This window comes from Podarcis gaigeae (assembly GCF_964106915.1).
Source record: "Podarcis gaigeae genome assembly, chromosome: 4".
NCBI lineage: Eukaryota > Metazoa > Chordata > Lepidosauria > Squamata > Lacertidae > Podarcis > Podarcis gaigeae.
Window position 1 is genome coordinate 97,552,201 of NC_139677.1, and position 22,468 is coordinate 97,574,668.

Here is a 22,468-nt window from a genome sequence, read left to right on the forward strand (position 1 = left end):
GGTTGTTTCTCTCCCCCCCCCCTCTCTTTTTCCCCCTATTATGTTTTTACTGTGATTTTATTGGTGTTAGCCGCCCTGAGCCCGGCTCTGGCCAGGGAGTGCGAGGTATAAGTTGTTGTTGTTGTTGTTGTTGTTACTATTATTATTATTGCTATTGCTATTATTATTATTACTATTATTATTATTTCATGACTTCAGCAGCTGAGTTTCAGCCCTCTGGATCACTCTCTCTCCTCCCCACATCCTCTTTCTTACAGATCAGGTGCGAAACAGCTATTACATCGGCGCAGATGGCTCCCTGCGGCTCATCCTGGCTAACGGAATGGAGGTGGCCCTGCAGACTGAGCCTCATCTTCTGGCCGGCACAGTTAACCCTACGGTGGGGAAGAGGAATGTCACCCTCCCCATTGACAATGGTCTCAACCTGGTTGAGTGGAGGCAGCGCAAAGAGCAGGCCAGGGGTCAGATCACCGTCTTCGGGCGCAGGCTGAGGGTGAGTGGAAAAAGCCGTGCATTGTAGGTTCAGTCCCCAACATCACCTTTACCACCATGCGGAATAAGAAACTGGTATTGATGACGGTATTGATGCTTAGTTGTTTGTTGCGTTTCCAGCCCAACAAGCTCAAGGTGACATGCATACATGCCGTGTTGTTGTTGTTTAGTCATTTAGTTGTGTCCGACTCTTCGTGACCCCAAGGACCAGAGCAAGCCAGGCACTCCTGTCTTCCACTGCCTCCTGCAGTTTGGTCAAACTCATGCTGGTAGCTTCAAGAAGACTGTCCAACCATTTCATCCTCTGTCGTCCCCTTCTCCTTGTGCCCTTCATCTTTCCCAACATCAGGGTCTTTTCCAGGGAGTCTTCTCTTCTCATGAGGTGGCCAAAGTCTTGGAGCCTCAGCTTCAGGATCTGTCCTTCCAGTGAGCACCCAGGGCTGATTTCCTTCAGAATGGAGAGGTTTGATCTTCTTGCAGTCCATGGGACTCTCAAGAGTCTCCTCTAGCACCATAATTCAAAAGCATCTATTCTTTGGCGATCAGCCTTCTTTATGGTCCAGCTCTCACTTCCATACATCACTACAGGGAAAAGCATAGCTTTAACTATAAGGACCTTCATTGGCAAGGTGATGTCTCTGCTTTTTAAGATGCCGTAGTTCCCCTTTAGTCCCCACACAACAACCCCTTAAGGTAGGTTAGGTTGAGAGGCAGTGCGACTGGCCCAGTGCCGGATTTACGTATAAGCTAAAAAAAGCTATAGCTTAGGGTCCAACTCTCTTGGAGGCCCCGAAAAAATTTAAAGGGGGAAAAACTGGATGTGCATTTCCAAAATATAAGATAAAAAAATAAAACCTACATCCAGCAACAGTGTTTTGTGTTGTGTAGGCTCCTATGATGTAAGGAATGGGCCCTGCCTGCTAGCCTGCTCCCTAAAATTTTACTGGTTTGCTCCTTTCTATATCAATTACTTTGATAAAATAAATACAGTATTTTGTTCTGTGCAAATGACTTTAGAAACCTATTCGGTCCATAAATTACCATATAGCATATATTCAACACAAAAAAGCGACAATTTGTTATTGACAAAGGACAGCTGGACATATGAAGGGCCCCATTACCTTCAGTAGCTGAGGGCCTCATCAAACCTAAATCTGGCCCTGGACTGGCCCAAGGTCACCCAGTGAGCTTCATGGGTCAAGTGGGGATATGAACTTGGTCTCTCCCAACTCATAGGCTGGCTGCCTTAACTCCATACCATAGGAGCCAACTCCTGGGGTCTGAGGTCCCTTCACCACCACCCCATAAAATATTGGAGGGGGTCAGGGGCCTCCCAAGGCCATTCAAATGGTGTGCATGTGCCATGTCATGTGATCGATTATGCGGAGTGGGACTTACCTGGAAACCACCCTGTCAGGGGTTCGGGAGCAGAGGCACAGGAGTGGGCGGAGATGGAGAGCGAGGAGGAGGAATCCGAGGGGGGTGGAGGCAGTGACAGCGGTCAGAGGGATTCCACGAGCCTCTCCAGCGAATCGGAAGATTCACAGAAGGGAGCACCGATGGCCAGGGCAAGGGGGGTGCCAAGGGGGAAACCCCAGAAGGAAGGGGCCAGCGGGGACTCCCAGAGCAGCAGTTGGAAATCAGGACCAGCTTCCCCACCAGAGCGCAGTGGGGGGGAGGAGTCCCAGGAATCGGGACCAGTGTTCTCACTACCAGCGAGAGGAGATGAGTCAGGATTGGCCACGCCTCCATCGGAGAGCGGGGAAACGGTCAGGAGGAAGGTTACCGGCTGGACGCGCGCGCCAAGTTCAAATGTACAGGCGAGCGGCACAGCAGGTAGCCCGGATAGGGAGCCAGGTCCTAAAGCCCGCCGGAAGGAGGGGCAAGACTCAGGGGGGTCAGCGTCAGAAGAGTCCAGAAAGGAGGAAACCCCAGGGGGCAGGAGGACCCAGAGGAGGAAAGAACAACGGAAGAGGTGGAGTAGGGCTAGGATCTTAAACTGGTGCGGAAGGGGTGATGAGTCAGACGGAACTTCGCCGATCTAAGGTTAAGACGTAGGGCTGCACGCTCTGGCGTTGGAATGGAAACCAAACTTCAATAAAGACTTTTGTACATTACATCAACCTGGCGTTGGTCCTCTGTGAGCTGGGACCTAGAGGCAGCCCTGACACACCCCGATCCCAATATTGTATTCAGCTTGCTTCACAACTATCCCTTGAGGTGCGTCCACACTTTTTGACATCTGAGCTGCAAGGGACCATAAGTCAGTTCACATAACCAGTGGGGAATGCGGTTGAGCCAAAGGAAACCACCAAGACCTGCCACATCTGTGGATTGGGGAGTAATCTCTATTGGCTTCCCCGGGTACCATTTGCCCTAGAAATACATTGCTGAGCATCCTTCCTATACAGTAACACCTTGGGTTACAAACACTTCAGGTTGCGTTTTTTTGGGTTACGGACCGCCAAAACCCGGAAGTAACCCGTTCCAGTCTCGCATGTGCAGAAGCGCCAAATCTCGCTTTGCACAGAAGCGCCAGATTGCAACCCGCGCGTGCACAGATGCGCCACTGCAGGTTGCGAGCACTGTGGGTTGCAAACATGCATACCGCACAGATCACGTTTGCAACCCGAGCATCCACTGTAGAACACAAGATGTTTGTGTCCAAATAGGGATTCTTACTTGGACAGAGAGGGACGTGGGTGGCGCTGTGGGTAAAAGCCTCGGCGCCTAGGGCTTGCCGATCGAAAGGTCGGTGGTTCGAATCCCCGCGGCGGGGTGCGCTCCCGTTGCTCGGTCCCAGCGCCTGCCAACCTAGCAGTTCGAAAGCACCCCTGGGTGCAAGTAGATAAATAGGGACCGCTTTATAGCGGGAAGGTAAACGGCGTTTCCGTGTGCAGCTCTGGCTCGCCAGAGCAGCGATGTCACGCTGGCCACGTGACCCGGAAGTGTCTCCGGACAGCGCTGGCCCCTGGCCTCTTAAGTGAGATGGGCGCACAACCCCAGAGTCTGTCAAGACTGGCCCGTACGGGCAGGGGTACCTTTACCTTTACCTTTTTACTTGGACAGAGTGTATCATTAGGACCAGGAGAACCCTTGGAGTCACACAAAAGGAGACACACAAAAGGGCACACACACAGAGAGAGAGAGAGAGAGAGAGAGAGAGAGTTTGCATCTTGTTCCTTATTCACGGACTCCATCCTTCTCCTGGTTTCCCTAGCCCACTGATCAGTGTCTGCATCCTCGTACAGCACCTCGCAGGCCAACACCTTTCAATGGCCCTCTAGCTGTCATAACATTCTAGACCTCTAATTGGTCCTATGGCTATTACGGATTGATCAGCCCCGCTCTTCAGCAGCCTTAAAAATCCATAGCCAGCAGTCACTCGCCGGACACCCCCTTGGATCGAAAACGCTTGCAGTACCACACCGCTCTGGATAATACCACAACCTTCGCACAAATGCAAACCTCCACAAATAGCGATGCAAAAACTGCCCGCCACTTAGGTTGCGCAGACTGGTGTCTTCGCAGTCTGATACATTCACTTTGGTTATTTAACCTGGGACGTGCTTAAAACGGGAGGTCTGTCTTTGGGATTCTGGTGGGGAGACAGCAAAGGTGGTTGTCACAATGACAGATTGCACCATAGCTCCCAGCAGCACTACGGAGATTACCTTGCCAACTGTTAAGCTGCGGCTTGGCTAAGTAGAGTGTCCTAACCTTGCCCCTACAACCATTCACACAGTGTACAGTCACGCTGCAGAGAGCTTGCTACACTCCACATACTTGGTGCTGAAATTTCTGCAGTGGTCGTATGATTTTTGCCTTACAATTTTGACTCATTATGCCTGGGAGATGAGCTCTTATTACAAGGGGCCATTTGTTTATCAAACTTATATCTTTCCCTTCCTTCCAAGGTAGCCTAGGCTAGCAAACGCATAAGTGACGCAACAATAAATTAAAATAAAAACTCGGGGAAATTAAAAGCAATCACACGCTCCCACACCTTATAATTGCAAGATTGCTAGCAATGGTATATTTCAGCCATTAAATGCCTAGCTGAACATAGCAGGTTAGAATTCTGTCACAAGACCACATTCCTAGCATGTTCTCACTCCTATCTCAGCGACGTCTCCCCTGGCTTGGTCTTGTACACAGAATGGACAAGGATCTCATGGAAAGCAGTCACACAAGGATGGACTAGAATCCTCAAGGATGTGCTCTATGGACTTCAGGCCCATAGGCAGACCATTTGGAATTACAAAGATGTCTGCAAACATTTCTGTCGACTTCCAGCTTAATTCCTACCCTAAAACGTCTTTGGGGCCAAACCACATTTGCACTGAGAGATTTGTGATTCCTTGATATCCATCCATTCATTTAAACTTAATCTACCTGAGCTGGTGGATCTCCAAAAAGTGGGTTGTTGTTTTTTTAACCGAAACGCAGCTATGGATGAGTTGTTTATTTTAATAAAGAAGTAGTTGAGGACAGAGCACGAGGCTCTTAATCTCAGGGTTCAAGTCCTACGTATTATCCTTATAGTCCCTTCCAACTCTATAAGTCTATGATACAAGAGTAAGGTTAACCACTGAGTAATTACTCCCAGGTAATTGTGTATAGCACGGGTGGCGCTGTGGGTTAAACCACAGAGCCCAGGACTTGCCGATCAGAAGGTTGGCGGTTCGAATCCCCACGACCGGGTAAGCGCCCGTTGCTCGGTCCCTGCTCCTGCCAACCTAGCAGTTTGAAAGCACCTCAAAGTGCAAGTAGATAGATAGGTACCGCTCTGGTGGGAAGATAAACGGTGTTTCCGCATGCTGCTCTGGTTCGCCAGAAGCGGCTTAGTCATGCTGGCCACATGACCCGGAAGCTGTACGCCGGCTCCCTTGGCCAATAAAGCGAGATGAGCGCCGCAACCCCAGAGTCGGTCACAACTGGACCTAATGGTCAGGGTCCCTTTACCTTTAATTGTGTATAGCAGCCTTTCCCAAACTTACCTCCCCCCCACCAATGTTTTGGACTACCACTCCCATCATCCCAGCACAGGCAGCACAGCCTATTGTCATGAATGATGGGAGCTGATGGGAGTTATAGTTCAAAACATCCGGAACGCTCCAACTTGAGTAAGGCTGGTGTATAGGATTGCAGCCTTAATTCCTCTATTCAGCAACTGAGCTGCGTGTGAAGATTCATTTTATTGTCCTTCCTGTTCTCTTGATGCGGGTGGCCAGCAACTAAATTGTACTCAGGAGCAGAACCATTGAAATTAGTGAACATGGCTAAATTAGGTCCATTCATTTCAGTAGGTGTGCTTTGCTTAAAACTTGATTCGAACAGCATCCAGGATCTTGGAACTTGTCAGATACCCCTTGGATTTGCTTTCAAAAAAAGAAACTCAAATCCAGAAATTGTAACCCTGAAGAAGACTTGGTTGCTTTGCAGAGCAGGTCACCCACCAGCTTTCTGTTCAGTTCTGATGCTTAACTCTTCCCCTTTCTCTGCTGCAGGTTCATAACAGGAACTTGCTGTCATTAGACTTTGACCGCGTGACGAGGACAGAGAAGATCTACGACGACCACCGCAAGTTCACCCTGAGGATCCTTTACGACCAGGCCGGCCGGCCCACGCTTTGGTCTCCTAGCAGCAGGTTGAACGGGGTCAACGTAACTTACTCCACGGGAGGACATATTGCTGGGATCCAAAGGGGAACCATGTCAGAAAGGATGGAATACGACCAGTCTGGCAGGATTACATCCAGAATCTTTGCCGATGGCAAATCCTGGAGCTACACGTACTTGGAGAAGGTGAGGACCGCTTGTAAAAAGATGCTGCTAAACCTGTAGCCTACGTAGAGTAATAGAACCATAGGGGTCCCCAAAGTGATCTAGCCCAACCCCCTGCAATGCAATCTCAGCTAAAGGTGTTTTGAATGCCACATCCCTTTATTTATGTTCTCTCCTATTCCTCATTTTTACTCCCATTTAATAATTCTAACAGCTCATGTACGTGACCCTGAAATTCAGTCTTAAGGAGCATAGTTTTGGGGATTCTGGAGTTGGTCGCAACAGCACCACTCCCATATCCCACACGAGCCAAGAAGACATCAGCCCACTTTGTCAACAAGTAAATCCACATTATTCTTAATTTTGAGCATAGCAATTCCCTCTTCTCATGGAATTCTGGGCTGTTTAGCGTTCAGCGGTGGAGTTTAACAGGGGATTTTGGTTGTTTCAGAAACTGGATCTATCAATAATAGAGCCTTGTGGCTCCTTAAGGACTGAAAAATTAATTATGGCATAAGTTTTCATGGACTAGAGCCCACTTCGTCAGATGATAGTGGACTCCAGTCCATGAATGCTTGTGCCATAATTAATTTGTTGCTATGGTATCCAGCTAATCCAAGGGTTTAAAGTTGTGCAACAGAATTTTCCCTGTCCCTCCTCGCCCCACCCCATGCACCCCCTGGAGCAGATTTGGGCAAGGCACTGAGAAAAGAGAATGGGGGAAGAAGCTTCATTACTCAGCAGTAAATCATTGCACTAATGAATTACTTAGTACTACATTGGATACAGTCATTGTTCTTTAAGGTACTACAAGGCACACTACCGGTTTTGCTGACCAACACAGCTACCCCTCTGGAAACTGGAGCTATCTATTGCTCCTCTGTCAGGGCTGGAGTCAGATGCAGGTCAGCGCAAAGAAGCAGAGTCTGTTGTCCGTGTCTTCTTTGTTCAAGGAAATGGCATACAACCTTTCCAGTAGGTTTTACCCACATAGAGCAGTTGCCAGGACTGCTGGCCCCTGCCTTCCACCCCCTCCTAAGACTTCTCCTTTCCCAGATGTTTCCCAAGCAGTCTCAAACTGTGTCCGCGCACTGCTGGGCTCTGTTCTTCTCTCCTTGTTGTCCTGCACATTCCTGGAGACAAGGGGGGAGGAGAACTTGTTGCATCCAGAGACTCCCAGGAGTCTTGAACAGTCCCTTGGCCCCGCCCCCTTCCTCTGCTTCAGCCTCAGAGTCTGAAGTGCTCCCTGTCACAGGTTCCTCCTGCTCACTGAACCCTGTTGTCCGTTCAGTATCCAGCACCTCTTCCTAATCTTCCCCTTCTGACCTCTCCTCTGTGTCCCACCACCAACCCCCGGGCTCTGAGCCCTCCTTCTCTAGGGCTTCCCTTAGGGGTTCCCCAGCTGGCGCCTCCCATCACTCCTCATCGTCCAGCCAGTCCCTGACATCCACTAAAAATTTTATTACAGGGGCACCAGGAGGAAGTAAGCTATCAGTACCACAGAATAGGCGTTTTTCGATGTTTCAGTCTTCAAGTGTACTGCCCCTGCCCTAATTACAGAAATTTCAGGGGGAGGGGGCACTGTTTCTAAAGAGGCAGAATTGCAAATGATAATTAAAATTAAAATAATGGACCAGATCCAACTCAACAAATCCAGCTAGCAGAATTCTGCACAGGGGGACACACACCGAAAAAAATAGTACACCTGGTGGGGGGGTCATTCCACCTGGCAAGCTGAAATGCTTGAGCTGATGGAGCAATTGCCATAGCGCTACACTGAATGCCCCCCAGTGCCCTAAAGAATTTCCTTGCTTGAGAAAGTTCAGATTTCCAACGGCTATAAAAAGAAGGATAATAACTGCTTTCTCTCTTGGTTACAGTCCATGGTGCTGCTTCTCCACAGCCAGCGACAGTACATTTTTGAGTTCGATAAGAACGACCGCTTGTCGTCGGTGACCATGCCCAATGTAGCCCGGCAGACCTTTGAAACAATCCGTTCCATCGGCTACTACCGGAACATCTACAGGCCCCCCGAGGGAAACGCCTCTGTCGTTCAGGACTTCAACGAGGAGCAGCAGCTTCTCCACACCTATCATTTGGGGACAGGGAGGCGGGTCATCTACAAGTACGGCAAGCTGTCCAAACTGGCCGAAATGCTCTATGACACCACCAAGATCAGCTTCACTTACGACGAAACCGCTGGCATGCTGAAGACCATAAACCTGCAAAACGAAGGGTTCACCTGCACCATCCGGTACCGACAGATCGGGCCCCTCATTGACCGGCAGATTTTCCGCTTCACGGAGGAAGGCATGGTGAATGCCCGCTTCGATTACAACTACGACAACAGCTTCCGGGTGACCAGCATGCAAGCGGTGATCAACGAGACGCCATTGCCCATCGACCTGTACCGGTACGACGACGTGTCGGGCAAGACGGAGCAGTTCGGCAAGTTCGGGGTCATCTACTACGACATCAACCAGATCATCACCACTGCCGTCATGACTCACACGAAACACTTTGACGCTTACGGCAGGATGAAGGAAGTGCAGTACGAGATATTCAGGTCCCTCATGTACTGGATGACGGTGCAGTACGACAACATGGGGAGGGTGGTGAAGAAGGAACTGAAGGTCGGCCCGTACGCAAACACGACAAGGTATTCTTATGAGTACGATGCCGATGGGCAGCTGCAGACTGTGTCTATCAACGAGAAGCCACTCTGGCGGTACAGCTACGACCTGAACGGGAATCTCCATTTGCTGAGTCCCGGCAACAGCGCCCGCCTCACGCCTCTGAGGTACGACCTCAGGGACAGGATCACGAGGCTGGGGGACGTGCAATATAAGATGGACGAAGACGGCTTCTTGAGACAAAGAGGGAATGATGTATTCGAGTACAACTCCGCAGGACTTCTCATCAAGGCGTACAACAAAGCCAGTGGCTGGAGCGTGAAGTACCGCTATGATGGACTTGGGAGGAGAGTCTCCAGCAAAACGGCCCACGGCCACCATCTGCAGTTCTTCTACGCAGATCTCACCAACCCCACCAAAGTCACCCACCTATACAACCACTCCAGCTCTGAGATAACGTCCCTCTATTACGACCTGCAGGGCCACCTCTTTGCCATGGAGCTCAGCAGCGGGGACGAGTTCTACATTGCTTGCGACAACATTGGGACGCCTCTGGCCGTCTTCAGTGGGACGGGCCTCATGATCAAGCAGATCCTGTACACGGCTTATGGGGAGATCTACACTGACACCAACCCAAACTTCCAGATCATCATCGGCTACCATGGAGGCCTCTACGATCCCCTCACCAAACTGATACACATGGGGAAGAGAGACTATGATGTGCTCGCCGGCCGGTGGACCAGCCCGGACCACGACATTTGGAAACATCTCAGCAGCAGCAATATAATGCCTTTCAGTCTCTACATGTTCAAGAATAACAATCCTATCAGTAACTCTCAGGATATCAAGTGCTACATGACAGGTAAGGTTCATTTTTGGCCAGCCCAGGTCCACCAGTCGGCTCAGTTTCACCGTATTTGACTATGCGTCTCTTAAAAACAATGCCAGTTTTAAAATCTGCACCCAGGTATTTTCAGTTTCTCCCGAATTATCTTTTACTTCATTGGGAAGAGCAGCTTATATGTGGTTCTATACTTTGGAGTTAAAAGCTGAATCTCTGACTGTACTAGTTTTGTTTCAACTGTTTCATGGTAGCTAGATAGAAAAGAAGAAATGTTTCCTTAGATTGCTAGGGAAGAGTTAAAGCAAATTATTATTAATATTAATATTAATATTAATATGCCATCCATCTGACCGGGTTGCCCCAGGCACTCTGGGCGGCTCCCAACAAAATATTAAAAACACAGTAAAACATTGAACATTGAAAACCTCCTTATAACAAGGTGCATCGATTCATGCAGAGGTTGTTATTCTCTCAGGTCAGTTAGCTAGGTGGAAACCTTCGATTTAAACACTCCACAAACTTGTGCAAACTGGTTTATAGCAGAAAACGCTATAAAGGACTACAAATCTCTGTCGCGCCCAAAAACGTTCAAGGTGTAAGGACTGAGGAGGGGAATCAAAGGGGTAGCACTAAGTTGAGTACATGCATAGGGGACAAGGTCCACTCATGAAACATGACTTCCCTCCAATCTCTCCTCTCCTGTGGCCCCTAAACCTGATCTGGGGCTTCTCCCAGCCCTCCAGAGCCTATTTAGGGGGTGCACGGGGCACCCAGAGGGAGGAAGTGCAATTGCACGAGCAGACCTCATTTCCAAAAACAAAGTAGAACTGACTTAGGTGAGCTGGAAGAGGAGGGACGCTGGCCGAGCCGCCTGTTCATCATAAACAACTTAATAAATTTAGAAAGCTGACTTTTGGCCAGTGTGGCTCAGAATCATCTATACTTGATTACAGCTCTCTCAAGTTTCAGGCAGGGGTCTGACAGGGGTTAACTTGGGAACAGTCCTACTCATGGCAGAAGGGAAATGCCCACAAGGCCCACTGGAGCAAGATTATGAGTCTTCACCTCCCTCAAAGGGGGCACCCGGGTTCAAGTGGGAAGAGCTAGTTGTCAACCTTCCATTTTTTTGCAGGAAATCCCCTTATTCCAGCGCCATTTCCCGCTGCTATCCCAGATTGTTAGATATCCCGTAGACTGTCCCTGGGACAGGTGAGGCTCTGATCCCTTATTTTCGAGGCTGCCGATCCCTTATTTTCAAATCTGAAAGTTGACAGCTATGGTCCTGAACCACATACAAGCTTTATAGTTCAAAACAATCACCTCGATGCGAGCCCGGAAGCTCATTGGAAGCTAGCGCAGTTGTGCCCAAACTGGTGTTATATGTTCAGACAGTATTGTGTTGTTCGACAATCTGGCTGCCAATTTTGGCACCATCTGCAGTTACTGAGCCATCTTCAAAGGCAGCCCCACATGTAACTCGCTGCAGTTATCTAACCTAGAGATTGCCGGAGAAGACACAATAGACACTAGACTTTCCCTAGCTTGGTTGTATCAAAAACCCACGTTGGTAGTTTAAGCCAATGTGCAAAAGGTGTCCCTCTCCCCCTTTTGAGTCCTTCACGTGGAAGGGGGCTGGATCTGGTCTTGAAGGCCAAGTGGGCAGGGGTCAAGTGACCTTTGCTTGTCCACACGGGTCTTGCAAAGGATTTTTTGCAAGGGACTCCTCACGGCCTGACTATCAGCTGATGGTTGGGTTTTGCGAAGTCCCGCTGCAAAGCTCTCCATTTTCCAAGGGGCTCAGCCAGACCCGATAATCCCCTTCCTGCAGATTAAAGGATGATTAATGTTCTTCTAATTTCCTATCACTTGCACAGAGGTATCCATGTGTGCATAAGCTGGCAGGCCAAATTCAAAATTGCATCTAAATAAACTGCATTAAGGAGGCTCGCTCCAGGAGAGCAGCGGCTGAGTCCTTTCTAATCATGACCTTTTTATCAAGCCTTTTAAAAATAACAATGCGATTAAGCGTTAATTCACCCATGAGAAGCGCTACTTAAGGGATGGAGGAAAAACAAGTATCATGTGCCTTAAATATAGGCCAGAGCAGAGAGACGGCAGCCTTTGACCAAACTCCCACCAGAGTCGCTGCGGAATTAAATTTGGGGCAAGTAATTCGCGGGTGGGAGCAAGTGTGCATTCGGGGGGAGGAATAGCACAGCCTGGACAGACACAACACACTGAATTAACAGTAGCAGGAATGCGGTAGGGAAGAATTCAGTGGCACGGGAAGAGTTCAGCAAGTCTCGAAGGACTTGCAGCGAGGAAATAAAGAGGGGTGGGAAAACGCAGCAAGTTTGGAGAGTTGGTTTGAAAGCAAGAGACACGGAGACAGGAATGGCAGAGTATATGAGGGGGGCAGGCCGTAGCTCAAGTGGTAGAGCGCATGCTTTGCATCAGATGATCACAGGTTCAGCCCCTGGGATTGCTAGTTAAAAGCTCCTCCGGAGAATCCTCCGGAAAAACAATCTCTCAAAGGACCTGTTGATGGCATTTTACCATTGTACTGTGGAGAGTGTATTAACTTATGGTCTGGGGGGGGGGGGTTGGGAGCTGCACAGTCAGGGGAAAAACAATGCTGTCCAGGGTTGTAAAGACTGCAGAGAGAATAATTGGGTGCACTCTTCCCGCCTTAGATAAAATCTATGCTTCCAGGTGCAATAAGAAAGCTGCAGAGATAGCGCAGGATAGTGCGCACCCCGGAAATGATCTCTTTCAGCTTCTGCCTTCTGGAAGAAGGTCCAGGGTTATAAAGACTAGGACTAGCTGCCTGAGAAACAGTTTCTACCCAAATGCAATTCTGGTTTTAAACACAGTATAAGGAGTCTCTATAGGAGTATATTGTATTTTAAAATGGGGTATCAGAGTTTTTAGGGGGTTTTGAATGTCTTATGTAGATTTTTCAATTTCATTGTTCTGTATGGGACAATGACAATAAAGATATCGTAACTCAGGCAGAACATGTGAGGAAACTTCCTGCAGGAGGCCTTGGGTGGTTGTCGCTAGTGTGAGTGGAAGGCACGGTGCTTAGCCGCATGGGCCAAGTCATGATTCTGCACAAGGCAACTTAGATTCACAGAGCTGGAAGAGACCCCAGAGGGACGGATTCCCAGTATCCCATTTTAGAGAGGGTATCGAATAGTAATCATCTTCATCTGGAGTGCTGGCTGGTCAAAACCTACAAGAACCATAAAATGGGAGAGCTTGAGAGGATGGGAGACAGGGTGAACTAGACCTTGTCCATCCATAGTTAGCATTTGGACAGCCGGCTGAGCAAATTGTGTCCCGTTTTGTCACAGAATTGTAGAGTTCGAAGGGACCCATGAGGGTTTTCTAGTCCAGCCCCCTGCAATGCAGGAATCTTTTTGCCCAGTGTGAGGCTCAAACCCACAACCCTGAGATTAAGAGAACTCTAATGACCAGGGTAGGGGATGTGGGTGGTGCTGTGGGTTAAACCACAGAGCCTAGGACTTGCCAATCAGATGGTTGGCGGTTCGAATCCCCGCAACAGGGTGAGCTCCCATTGCTCAGTCACTGCTCCTGCCAACCTAGCAGTTCGAAAGCACGCCAAAGTGCAAGTAGATAAATAGGTATCACTCCTGCAGGAAGGTAAACGGCGTTTCCGTGCGCTGCTCTGGTTCGCCAGAAGCGGCTTAGTCATGCTGGCCACATGACCCGGAAGCTGTACGCCGGCTCCCTTGGCCAATAAAGCGAGATGAGTGCCGCAACCCCAGAGTCGGCCACGACTGGACCTAATGGTCAGGGGTCCTTTAATGACCAGGGTTTTTTTGTTTGGCATTTTTGCTATATGGTATGATTTTATTTCCAGTATGAATATTGAGGCCTGCGGCAGTTCAGTGCCACCAGTATGCGCAAATGTCTGGCTCATCTAAGCCTTTTTGGAACCTTTATTTTCAATAATGATGGCACTCACAGGTGGATAATGCTTTTGTTTTTATGAATCTTAGTTATTTGCAGAGGGAATCTTTGCACGAGTCCATGCTTTATTCCTTTGGAGCTGTGCTGAACCTTTGTACTTTTGTCCTTCCAGGCTGTGACGCTTTATGGTTGACATTTTGTATTCTTTGCTTTCTTTTTTATGTTGCGCTTCTTAACAAAATCAATAATAAAATAGTTAAGATCCCAAAAATGCATTACAAGACAAAATTGCTTGCAACAAACATGTATTAGACTAAATTGCATACAATCCTGTGAATGCTAAGAGAAATTCACAGATGGTGAATTTTCATGAGGACCCCTTAAAAATAATACCTTCCAGTAGCACCTTAGAGACCAACTAAGTTTGTTATTGGTATTGAGGCAAGGGAGAAGGGTTACCCCTATGCTATCCACATAATCAGTTATCAGAAACCAATATAATCAATATATTCATATATGCTTACACATAATGAAGGATTACAGTACTTTAAAATCCATTTTGAATCAAAAGGGAAGCTGTGCTTTAGCAAACTGCAAAATGCTTGAAACAGCGGAATTTGGAGCCGACCTTTCCCCTAAACATCTGCGCACCCCGAACAAGGGGGAAAGACATGAATCAGAGATTCTGGTACAAAATCCCCTCAGATACAGGCTAAAATAAATCCACAGAACAGGAAGAGCAAAACCACAAAATGTCCAAAATGTCCATGTCCTGTCATAATTGGGGGAAAGGTTAGACAAAGCGTCACTATAAGCATCGGAAAGCAGAACTAGAATCCGGTGCTGACCAAGGCTTGACCGGGGGTCAAGTAGCGTGACAACCGCTTGCTGATTGGCTGACTCTTGCTGACAATATTGTGAATCCTTCGTGATTGTCTTATGATCAATGATTTGCTGTGTTCTGCTCAGGTATAAAGACCTCTGGATTTCTGTCAATCAGGGTCCCAGTTCTTTGGAAACTATTCCAACTGGGTACCTTATTGCCTGGCAATAAACCTCACCTTCTTATTCTCCATTGATGTCTGGCTGATCTTATTTAAAACCACTTCGCAGGTACAAGTTGCATCAGTATGAGCTTTCATGTGCATGCGCACTTCTTCAGATACCATGCACACGAAAGCTCATACCAATAACAAACTTAGTTGGTCTCTAAGGTGCTACTGGAAGGAATTCTTTTTTATTTATTCATTTACTACGGCAAACCAACACAGCTACCCACCTGTAATTAAAAATAATAATAATTGCAAATTGTTGTAGAAAAATGAACTGAATATAAGATTGGAAATTTGAGAAACTGGGTGAAACCACAATTTACAGATTTTTCCCGTCCCTAAAGTTGAGGGGATTTTGGGGGGGGGGTGGTTCTGAAATGAAGATTGCAATTTGAAACACATTTATAGTGGATAAGATTTGATTGAATGCAGGGGAACTTCTGAATAAACCTATGTTAGGATTCTGCTTGTGAGCGTTGTAAAAGATCACCTAAAAGAGAACTGGCAAAGGATACCTAGGATTAATTGGAGTTTATGTTCATAGCCCCCCTATAGTGGAGAAGGAATGCTTTTGTGACTGGCTTTTGTGGAGGGAGCAGACTGAGTTGACATTGATCAGCAGACTGATCAAGGGAAGTAATAGTGCCACTGTATTCTGCTCCGGTCAGACCTCACCTGGAGTACTGTGTCCACTTCTGGGCACCACAGTTCAAGAAGGACACTGACAAACTGGAACGTGTCCAGAGGAGGGCAACCAAAATGGTCAAAGGCCTGGAAACGATGCCGTTATGAGGAACGGCTAAGGGAGCTGGGCATGTTTAGCCTGGAGAAGAGGAGGTTAAGGGGTGATATGATAGCCATGTTCAAATATATAAAAGGATGTCACATAGAGGAGGGAGAAAGGTTGTTTTCTGCTGCTCCAGAGAAGCGGACACGGAGCAATGGATCCAAACTACAAGAAAGAAGATTCCACCTAAACATTAGGAAGAACTTCCTGACAGTAAGAGCTGTTTGACAGTGGAATTTGCTGCCAAGGAGTGTGGTGGAGTCTCCTTCTTTGGAGGTCTTTAAGCAGAGGCTTGACAACCATATGTCAGGAGTGCTCTGATGGTGTTTCCTGCTTGGCAGGGGGTTGGACTCGATGGCCCTTGTGGTCTCTTCCAACTCTATGATTCTATGACATTTGTATTACCCCTGTTTCCAATAGCCATGCTCTTTACTCTGCCCCCAAAATGAATTCATTCTGACATGTAGGGAACCAAACTGAGTGGAAGCCAAAATGTACCCAGTGTCATATGAAATGCACTGTTTTTACTTAACATAAATAAACACTGCTTCATTTTCAGCAGATTGATATTTGGGGCAGATCCTAAATTCTTTCGGGGTTCCATTGATTTCAATGATAGGACTAAGCTTCTGCGTTGCCCTGACTGTCTTTTGAACATTGGGACGTCTTAAAAAAACGTCTCCTCCTGACCTCTATCCCTTCCAATAAATGACACTGGCTTATTCCTAGTGGTATAATAGCCTACTGCTCAGAAGCAGGGTAGATTTCTGCATAACTTAGAAGATCACACCACAAAGCTATTAAGAAACTGGTTGCTGCTGCTATTGATATAGAGAGTGAATGGCTGTTGAGAGCAAAGTGCTTTAATTTTAATGGTAATGAAATAATAAAAAAAGCAACATTGCCTTTTCTCTGTCAGATTTTCAAAGACACAGAAGGAAGGTATTTTCAATGGCCAGCAAAGGATCTTCTCTCTCCTGAATCTTTAGCAGAGTTCTGAGAATATAGCAAGGAGAAGCAAGCCATCAGCCTGCTTGCACGATGTGTATTTGTTTCCCGTTGAGCCAACTTGGGCAATCTAAAATCTGGAGAAAGTAGAGTTGCCATGTGGCCACTATAGACATCTTAGGAAACGTGCAGCTTCAGATTTACACCTCATTCATTGCATGAATAAGGGTAAAGGGGACCCCTGACCATTAGGTCCAGTCGTGACCGACTCTGGGGTTGCGGCGCTCATCTCGCTTTATTGGCCGAGGGAGCTGGCGTACAGCTTCCGGGTCATGTGGCCAGCAGGACTAAGCCGCTTCTGGCAAACCAGAGCAGTGCACGGAAACTCCGTTAACCTTCCTGCCAGAGCGGTACCTATTTATCTACTTGCACTTTGACATGCTTTCAAACTGTTAGGTTGGCAGGAGCTGGAACCGAGCAACGGGAGCTCACCCCGTCGTGGGGATTCGAACCGCCGACCTTCTGATCGGCAAGTCCTAGGCTCTGTGGTTTAACCCACAGCACCACCCATGTCCCTTCACTGCATGAATAGACATGAGCAAATATAGTCAATTCCTTCCCCCCACCCACACACATTGGGTTGAAGGCCTTTCCAAGCTACCTGACTTTCTTTCCAGGTGCCTACAGGCAATAAAATATAATGAACAAGCTAACCCTTCGGTTTCTCGTTTATCACATCCCAGATGTCAACAGCTGGCTGCTCACATTTGGGTTTCAACTGCACAACGTCATCCCTGGATATCCTAAGCCAGACATGGATGCTGTGGAGCCATCTTATGAACTCATCCACACCCAACTGAAGACTCAAGAATGGGACAATAGCAAGGTAATCTACCTCACTGTTCACACATCACAGTAAGCCATAGTTTAATTTTCAAAAGACCCAGTTCTGCTCCTCCCTGACTCCTGGCTGATCCATGCGTTGAGTTACAAACCACAAGCCTTGGTTTATCATGATGCTTGGACCCAGGGTCATGGTTTGTTTCCCACAAGCAACCCATGAGAAGTAAGCCAAGATTAAGCCTTGGTTGTTTTGTTTGGAAATAAGCCAACCACAAGTCTTAATGTGACAAGCTAAAGCTTCTCAGTTGTTGCAGCCAACAGTGAGGGAGTTGTGAAGGAGGGATTTCTGAGCATAATCTACCAGCATTCTGCTCATTCATGTTAAACTATAGTTAAACGTTAACTATGGTTTAATGTGATGTGGGAACCAGGCCACTGTCTGTTTCTAGAAAGCCCCCTATTGGAGTCATTAAATTATTCCACAAATTACCCTCCCATTTAGTGGGGTAAATAGCCAGCGGACCACTTCTCTAAACATAACTGCTTCCAGGTGCACAGAACCTTATTCATACACAGACAACATTTTATATACCGCCCAATAGCCAAGGTTCCCTTAAAAAACTAGAAACGTAAAGAAGAAAAATGCAAACCAAACAACAGTAGTGCAAATAATGTTTAAAGCACCAACAGATTTTAAGATTGAAAAGCCTGGGAAGCCAAAATGATCTTCACCCGGGACTGAGAGGGCCATAACTGGATGCAAAATGTTGGGAGGTGACAGGCAAGCCGCTCTAGGGAGGGCATTCGACAAATGGGCACCACCACTAAAAAGACTGTGTCTTTAGTCACTACCCCCTATACCTCATTTGCAAATGGTTATGGGTACAATAATAGTGCATTCGTGATTTATACCAAACCACACATCCAGTGTTTCTGCATTGGAGGGGTGCTCTTATGCAACGGAAGCAGGACGAAAACAGAGCACTGGTGGTGTCAAAAGTTACAAGGTTTCAGCAGGAGAAGCAATGTGGCATTTTCTTCCTTCCGTATCTACTCCGCAGGGTTTTGGCAGTGACTGGGCTAAAATTGGTTCCATTCTGCCAAATGGATCATGGAAGCCAGAATGGCCTCTGCAATCCGCTCCACAGCTAGATTGGTTGGTATTTTGACTCGCCCCCGACATGTGGAGAAAGTTGGTTCTTTTGCCCCCACGTTCAAAACATATTGGGTGGGAGTGGTGGTTTAACTTACCCTTCACCGGATCAAAGATCTGCGATGTGGCGGCCACGTTTAGTAGTCACTTTTGGCAATCTGCACACATGCTGTCAATGTCCTTACAGATGTTCCTTTTGTGCCAAGCAAAACAGTTGCCTTTTCCCAGGATTTACATGGGACTCCCTGTCAGCATCCGCAGGTTTTCCCTCAGTGCTCTTATCTACTAATGCACATGAGTTCTCTCCTTTCCATCCACGATACTTCTGGGCTGTTTTGTACCATTTCTCTCTACCTGAACAGTTTGCTGAAAGCTTCCCCATTATCAGAGGCCCGCTAGCTCCCATTCAAGTTGCACTTTCTACCGCTCGTCTTTGCTAATTCAGTGGCAAAGGGGTGGGGAATACATGGTAGAAGATGAAACGGAATGGATAGCAATTTTCAAAGGCAGGGTACTTTGTCTCTTTGAACTCTGCACAATCCGTTTGCGCCCCTTCCTTTTTATTTCCACAGCCACACAGCCCAAGAGTTGTTTTTCTCCCGCGGAAGAAAACGCTCTTCCCAAATGCATTACTGTATTATTAAAAGGGTGTATTCAAGGTCGTTAGATCTTAAAATTAAGCAGCTTTTCAAAGGCACAGAGCTTGTTTTGAGATAACAGGGAAGTGGGTTTTTTTTTTCTTTTTTTAAAATTACGATCCCGGCCAGGTCCCTGATAACATTGTGCAGAACAACCCAGAAGCTCTTGCCAACGAAGGAGCGTCTCCACCCCCCTCGTTCCGCCTGGACACTGAGGTCCAGTGCCGAGGGCCTTCTGGCGGTTCCCTCGCTGCGAGCAGCCAAGTTACAGGGAACCAGGCAGAGGGCCTTCTCAGTAGTGGCACCCGACCTGTGGAATGTCCTCCCACCAGATGTCAAAGGAAAAAATAACTACCAGACTTTTAGGAGACATCTGAAGGCAGCCCTGTTTTAATATCTGAAGGACTATATTTTGTTGGAAGCAGCCCAGTGTGGCTGGGGAAACCCAGCCAGATGGGCAGGGTATAAATAATAAATTATTATTAATCTGTAGCAAAAACCGGGGAAAGTCCAGAGGTCTATGAACAAGTGTTGGAGCTAATTCACGAAACTCTGTGCCATAAAGACTAAATGTGTTCGTCTTTAAGGCGCTGTAAGCTGTTGCTGTTGCTGCCACTGCTGTTGTTTGCTCAACCTGCACCCATCGCTAACACGAGCCTCTCTCTCCCCTCTCTTTTTCTCTCTGCTGCTTCCTCAGTCGATCCTGGGAGTGCAGTGTGAGGTGCAGAAGCAGCTGAAGGCTTTCGTCACCCTGGAGCGCTTTGAGCAGATCTACAGCTCCAGCATCGCCGGCTGCCACGAAACCAAGGAGAACCACAACTTTGCCTCAGGGGGCTCCGTCATCGGCAAAGGGGTCAAGTTCGCCATGAAAGACGGCAGGGTGGCCACGGACATCATCAGCACGGCCAACGAAGACGGGCGGAGGGTTGCGGCCATACTCAACAACGCCCACTACCTAGACGACTTGCACTTCACCGTCGAGGGCGTGGACACCCACTACTTCGTCAAGCAAGGGCCGTCGGACGGAGACTTGTCCATCCTGGGCCTCAGCGGCGGCCGGAGGACCCTGGAGAACGGCGTCAACGTCACTGTCTCCCAAATCAACACGGTGCTCAACGGAAGGACTAGACGTTACACGGACATCCAGCTCCAGTACGGAGCACTGTGCCTGAACACCCGGTACGGGACGACCTTGGACGAGGAAAAGACCCGCGTGCTGGAGCTGGCCAGGCAGCGAGCGGTTGCCCAAGCCTGGGCACAGGAGCAGCAGAGACTGCGGGACGGGGAGGAGGGGACACGCTCCTGGACAGAAGGGGAGAAGCAGCAGTTGCTGAGCACAGGGCGGGTGCAGGGCTACGACGGCTACTTTGTGATCTCGGTGGAGCAGTACCCCGAACTCTCAGACAGCGCCAACAACATTCATTTCATGAGACAGAGCGAGATGGGCAGGAGGTGACAGGGAGGGTTGGCGCATTGACTTCTTGCCAAAGACAGCTACTCTTTTGTGGCCGCATACCAGACTGTGTTGTACTCAATCCTCTTTTTTTTTTTTTTTTAAAGAAACGGTGATGAAAAAGGTTGGGGTGGAATGATAATACAGTTGCACTGTAACTCATGCAACATCCTATTGTTTTATTTTTCTCTCTCTAAAATAGGCCTTCTCACCCATTACTGTTATCATTTCCCTCCATGCACACACGCACGCACGCACACACAAACACGGACCAGAAGGTATATTTCACCTTTGTGTGAGCACGGTGGAAATCCTGTGTCCTTTTCGTCCATCCTTCTCCCCTTCCCCTTTGTGCAACGTTCTGAAAAATCGGGGGATTTGTCCATGCAAAACCCGTTAGGTTTCTTCGTGTGGCGAGAAAAGGGTCTCTGCGTAAGTTCCGCGCAAACCCTGTTTGGGTTGAAAAAGAAGAAAAGGTGAAAGAAGAAGAGGGGGGGATGCGAGCTTTCAGCATCATGTGCTGCACACAGCAAAGCGAAGAAGAAGCAGCCGTGGACTGTTCTGAATCTTCTTTACGTGATAAACGTGAGCCTCCAAATGAGAACTTGCAGGTCATTTTCACACTTCACACTCGTTTCTGGGCCACCCTGCAGCTCAGAAGTAGCCGGGCAAGGCGAAATAGCTGCGTCTTATAGACTTGCCAGATGAGTCTTTTCCCTTCCCGAGATGGAAATAATCTCTTTTTTATTTTTTTTAAATGAGTCTTTTTTACTACGATAGGCTATTTTGTTCACCGGTTTGGTTTGGGTTTTTTGTGTGAGTGCGACAGAGTACGTATCGCTGCAAATCTTCCTTGCTTCTTTTGGTTTGTTTTTCTATTAGTTTGAAACCCCATTTCAGACTGGGGTGGGGGGTTTCCCAGGGTGCGGGGGTTGGGAGAGATTGACGCTCTACTAGAATAAATTTTCTTGCACATGCTGTTGGATGGAAAAAAAGCACCTATGATGTATATTTGTCAAATGGCAAAACCTTCCTTAAATATATAGTATTTCTGTACACCAGGTTGAGTGTCTTAACCGTTATCTTTTGAGGCAGCAAATGGCCAATAGCAGAATCGCCATTAGTGGTGGGATGTTCTTGGCGCCTCACGAGGGCGATAGACCAAACTAGAGGTGGATGTGAGAGGCTGTGTGAGTGTGTGGAGAATCTCTCAATGGCTTTGGTTGTTAATTCAGTGTTGCTGTGGGGACGGGGGGGGGGGAATTGGGTGTGACTGGATCGACAGCAACCCCTTTCTCTGAGGGCCATTTTCCCAATCAGAATCCCACTCCCTTGCTGCTTTTCCCCCCTCAGGAAAGAAAGGCATTCAGTCCATGTATCTTTTCCCCTTCAAGTAGAAAAGTAGCTGGCGATAATATTTAGTGGGCAGATGGTCTGTGAGGAAAGACATACACACACACTGTTTTGGTCAAATTCTGGGCCTAACTGCACTTGAAAACACATTCCGCTCTGAGCCCAGCTTTGGCTGGGGAGGGCGGGGTATAAATAAAATATTATTATTCTTATTATTCTTGTTACTATAGGGAAACCGTTTTTCTGACTGCAGTATGAGGAGGGTGGGGGATTTTTTTGACAAGATTTTGACAGGAGGGAAGGGTTAAACCTCCCCTCCCCACGCGTTGTGATGCAAATAGAAATTGCACAAACCTATTGTCCCCACCTGTAATTAAATTAAGCGGGGGGGGGGGGAATAACGTGCTTGCAAGCAACACAATGTCACGCATAGTTAGGATCCCGAAAGCCCACTGCAATTTTATTGAAGTTTTAAAAAACCAATCCATCAGGAGACATTACACATGTCTACCAAGCTACACCTGCTTTGCCCCTTCTACTAAGCCAGGCC

At 47.8% G+C, this 22,468-nt stretch overlaps 1 protein-coding gene across 13 annotated transcripts in view; it reads left to right on the top strand.

Moving 5' to 3' along the window:
• Nucleotides 1-22,114, top strand: part of TENM4 (teneurin transmembrane protein 4) — a 650,537-nt gene extending 628,423 nt beyond the window's left edge. For all 13 annotated transcript variants that reach the window (XM_083735741.1, XM_083735748.1, XM_083735749.1 and 10 more), the window contains 5 exons: nucleotides 258-493; nucleotides 6,003-6,299; nucleotides 8,159-9,773; nucleotides 17,222-17,364; nucleotides 19,810-22,114. In XM_083735741.1, the coding sequence (XP_083591867.1) occupies nucleotides 258-493; nucleotides 6,003-6,299; nucleotides 8,159-9,773; nucleotides 17,222-17,364; nucleotides 19,810-20,568 (3,050 nt within the window). In that variant the 3' untranslated portion in view covers nucleotides 20,569-22,114. The remainder of the gene's footprint in view (nucleotides 1-257; nucleotides 494-6,002; nucleotides 6,300-8,158; nucleotides 9,774-17,221; nucleotides 17,365-19,809) is intronic.
• The last annotated feature ends 354 nt before the right edge of the window (nucleotides 22,115-22,468 follow it).